General features: G+C 52.4%; 1 protein-coding gene across 1 annotated transcript in view; it reads left to right on the plus strand.

Annotated features, from left to right (window-relative positions):
• Positions 1 to 618: 618 nt before the first annotated feature.
• Positions 619 to 4,581, plus strand: part of LOC101861434 (zinc finger homeobox protein 4-like) — a 5,472-nt gene continuing 1,509 nt past the window's right edge. The window contains exon 1 of the mRNA XM_035969098.1: positions 619 to 4,482. Coding sequence (XP_035824991.1) covers positions 668 to 4,482 — 3,815 coding nt within the window. The 5' untranslated portion in view covers positions 619 to 667. The remainder of the gene's footprint in view (positions 4,483 to 4,581) is intronic.

A 4,581-nucleotide genomic window follows, 5' to 3' on the forward strand; every position in this document is an offset into this window, starting at 1 on the left:
ATCTATCTATCTATCTATCTATCTATCTATCTATCTATCTATCTATCTATCTATCTATCTATCTATCTATCTATCTATCTACCTACCTACATGTATAATGTCTTACTCTTGCTCTCAACCCCGAATGCGTTTCTTTTCTTTAGTCCTTCTCCTCTAATGTTTACGCCTCCCAGGTTAATGTTTTTACTTCATTCTTATCTTTGTCCGATTCTAATTCAATACTTGAGGAGCTGCGTTTTCTTATGCGCCCGTCCCGCTGATACTGTTGGCTAAGAGACGATGATATTGCGTATTCTATCCTCTCAGTGCTGAGTGCTAGGAAAAAGAAGATGTTCAGGGAAATAAGAAATATGTGTTTGGTGTCAGAAACTTTAGAAAATACGTGCAAATGTATCGTAACTCCGTGTACACTTGAGCTTTCAGTTTTTAACTTAATAGAACCCAGTTGCGTCACTTTTTTTTGTAAAGTATTATGTTATATTTTTTGCAGAAATAATTTCTTGAACGCAGGGTGGCTGTTATCATTCTTTTCATTCTTTACTGTTGTTGTCGTTTTCAATATAATATATCTTTCACGCTAGTAATAATATACATATTTTTTATTCTGTTTCCCAGAGCTGAGCAGATGAGTCCCAGAAAGGTCAACGGTCTCCTGTGAGTGCTCGCCATGTCGGCCACAGTAGACTTGTCTCCCCTGAAGATGGAGACGCCGTCGCCCCACCCTTCCCCACACCGAGGCACTCCCCTGCGCTCCTCGTCTCTCGGCTCTCCGCGGGAGGAAGACGCCATGGCCCCGACGTCCTCGCCTGCTGGGACGTTCTCCAGTAGTATCATGGAGTTCGGTCGGGTGGACCCCTCTCCTGTCTACTCCACCAGCGGCTCAGACTCTGTCATGAGAAACGGGTTCAGACCCGTGATGGATAGCGAGATGTCCGGAGAACCGATGTCTGTCGATGATGATTCCCCACCCCCCTCACCTTCCCCTTCCGCGAAGGCAGGTCCAGAATCTGTGGAAACAGATCGCCCGTTAACCCCGCCTGCTACTTTTCCCGCCACCTCCAACAGCTACCTCTATGGAAACGCACCTGAGCCTGATGACGCCAGCAGGGACGTTTCTTCGCCCAGCTACAGGAGCCCGTCACTCCCTGACACCCGGCGGGCACAACACTCGCCTCTTGAGTCGGAAGAGTTCCCTCGCTCTCCAAGTCCCGACGTTAGGGAAGTGGAAAGGCCAGCAGAGAGCATGTCTTCTGACTGCATCCAATCAAAGCCTGACGACAGTGATGACGTCATCGATTGCTGTGATGATGACTCCTCCGCGAAGCCCACGTCAGAAGTCGAGCCTTCCAGACGAGGTTCCGGTGACAACGGTGACGTTTCCGACAAAGAGGAAGAGGACCAGATTGAGTGTGCTGAGTGCAGTGTTGTGTTTAGTAACTTGCAGAGGTACATGGACCACACGTGTTACCGCTCACACCCTGCCGCACCAGTCCCGCCCTCGCCTGCTGACCTGACTACGACTGTCTCGGGGAGGGCTGAACGTCACCCCGTCAAAACTCCTCCAATATCATCGCCCTACGACTTCAGGGACGAGCCCAAGTCTGACACGCGATGTTTCTATGGAAACATGGTGTACAATCCTGACGGCTCCGTGTATGTGATGGAGGCAGGCCGGAGTTCTTCAGATGGGGATATCGAGATGGCACGTCTGAACATTCCCTTGAGCGCTGACTCCATCCTGGTCAAACGACACCAGTCTGTCTTGTCTGTTGACCGATCGATACCTCAACTGACCACCGCCGTCTTCTTCCCTACCAACGGCCCGTCATCAGTGCTGAGTGCTTGCTTGGACAACCCTGACTCCTCCACTGACCCCCATAACGTGTCACAGTCCAGTCTGAGCTTCAAGGTTTTCTGCCTCCAGTCTGTACCAGCAGAACGGCTGCTCCATCATCTGGCATCCCACCCACGGCGCAGATTCCCTGCGAGGTCCGTACTCATGTGCTTTATATGTAAGCTTTTCTATGAGCTTCCCAAGACTTTTCTCAAACACGCAATGCTAGAACACTCTATACTTTTTAATGACAGCGAAAAGACTCTGATCGACTTGCCTAGCACCTCAGCCATCATCCATGCCGTGGGGAAAATGAAAGAGCCCATGGTGTCTGTTCTACAGCCGTGTGTGAGACACGAATCCCAGAGGATCGTAGATCGTACAGAGTCAGGGCCATATTCTTTTGTGTCTTCACGAGATGTAGTTCATCCGACTTTGAGTGTGAATTTAAACTATATGCCACCAGGAATAGAGGACAAAGACAGTTTAAACCACATCGGGATGTCGTCTTTTGATAGCGAGAGAAGAGCTTCATCAGACAGAGTTTCTTCCTACAAGCATTCTCCTCTATCTCTATCTCAAAGAGAAGAGCTTAGTTCTATCCAGCGATCTTCCACCCCTCTCAATATGAAAGGCAACAATTTTCTAAAAGAGAATTATTACAGGCCCTCTCCTCCCGTTCCTTCCCCGGGGGATAAGCCCCCCACGGGTCATTTCCTTCTTCCTCCTCACTCAATCGCCATGGATAATCCATCTGCTTTGGCCCTCCGGTCTTCGCCCTCACAACGAGTTTCATCCTCCCCAGCTGCCTCCACTACCTCAGGACCTCCTGATCCCTCTTTCTTGACATCGGCGCCGTCCTCTCTGAGCCATCTGGTCACGGCGTCATCTTTGGCGTCATCTGTTCGCGTCCTGCCCTCGTCCGCCCCGGCAAATTTGCCTCCTCTTCTGACTCTCCCCTCCTCAGCCCAGACCTCGCTACCTCCTCCCTTAGGTTTAACGCTGCCGAACTTCCTCGGGGGAACTTGTGATGAACATCCTCAGGGAAAAGCTCAAGGTGTGGAATGTCCAAAATGTGACATGATCCTCAGCTCCTCCCAGTCGCTCGGCGGCCACATGACCATGACCCACTCGAGGAACTCGTGCAAAACTCTCAAATGCCCCAAATGCAACTGGCATTACAAGTACCAGGAGACCCTGGAAATCCATATGAAGGAGAAGCACCCGGACAGCGACGCCCAATGTGTCTACTGTTTAACCAACCAGGCCCACCCGCGTCTGGCTAGAGGTGAGTCTTACTCGTGCGGCTACAAACCGTACCGGTGCGAAGTTTGCAACTACTCCACCACCACCAAAGGTAACCTCAGCATACACATGCAGTCGGACAAGCACATCAATAACATGCAGGATCTAGCCAATGGCAGCGCGGAGCTGAAAATGACAGCGCAGCAGCCAACCACGGCGCAGTCTCTCCCGCCCAGCGCCCCGCCCCCGATCCCACCCACCAACGTCCCACCCAGTTCTTACTCACAAGAGGACCAGCAGTACAAGAAGCTCAAACAGAAGCAGTCGTTCCGCTGTGACGTGTGCAGCTACGAGACGTCCGTGGCGAGGAACTTGCGGATCCACATGACCAGCGAGAAGCACACACACAACATGCTGGTCATGTCACAGAGCATCAGCCACTTACACCAGGACATGACGCTCCACCAGATGTCGCAGATGAACCAACTGCTCGCCCTCAACCAGCAGGACCACGCGGCTAGATTCGCCGCCATGGGTGCGCACATTCCCGGGAACCTCTTCTACGAGCAAGCGGCCATGCTCATGTCGGCAGCAGCTTCTAACGTCCCTCCCCCGCCCCACCCTCCACACCATCCACCGCCTCCCCACTCGGCTCCAGGTTTTGAGATCCCGATGAACTTGACCAAAGAAAACGGGTTCGACGACGGTTGTGGTGGTCCCTCCAACAACAAGGACGCCAGCAAGATGTTCCAGTGCGCAGTGTGCAACAAGTACAGCTCTGACAGCATGGAAAACGTGCACAACCACATCCAGTACGACCGCACCAAGAACGGAAACCCAGATGCCCACGTCACCTTCTCCAACGGCACCTATCACTGCAATCTCTGCAGCTACAAGACGCACCTCAAAGCCAACTTCCAGCTACATTGTAAAACAGACAAGCATCTCCAGAAGCTACAGCTGATCAACCACATTCAGGAAGGGGGGTTGGAGAACGAGTGGCGACTCACCTACCCCGGATCCCCAATGCAGATCTGCTGCAACGCGTGCAGTTTCTACGCCAACTCCACCCACAAGATGCAGCTCCATGCCAGCACAATCCAGCACGAGTCCTGCGCCCAGTTGTTCCGACACCTGCAGCTCCTTGACCGCGCCACGCCCCCTGCCGGCCCTGGGCGCCAGAGGTTCTACCAGTGCACGCTGTGTCCGGCCAACGTGAGGACAAAGCAGAGGCTGGTGCTGCACTCACGGTCACCCCAGCACGTGAGGAAGGAGCAGCTGATGCTCCAAGGACAGGTGTCCATCTTTGACGTCTACGTCATCAAAGAGATGACCGACGGAGACAACGTGGACTTTGAGGAGGAGGGTAAGTTTGTCTCTCTTTCTATGTCTCTCTCTCTCCAATCTCTCTCTTTCTGTTCTCTCCCCCCCCCTCTCTCTCTCTCTCTCTTTCTCTCTCTTTCTCTCTCTCTTTCTCTCTCTCTCACTCTCTCTCTCTCTCT

The sequence above is a fragment of the Aplysia californica genome, unplaced genomic scaffold (assembly GCF_000002075.1).
Source record: "Aplysia californica isolate F4 #8 unplaced genomic scaffold, AplCal3.0 scaffold00116, whole genome shotgun sequence".
In the NCBI taxonomy this organism is placed as follows: domain Eukaryota; kingdom Metazoa; phylum Mollusca; class Gastropoda; order Aplysiida; family Aplysiidae; genus Aplysia; species Aplysia californica.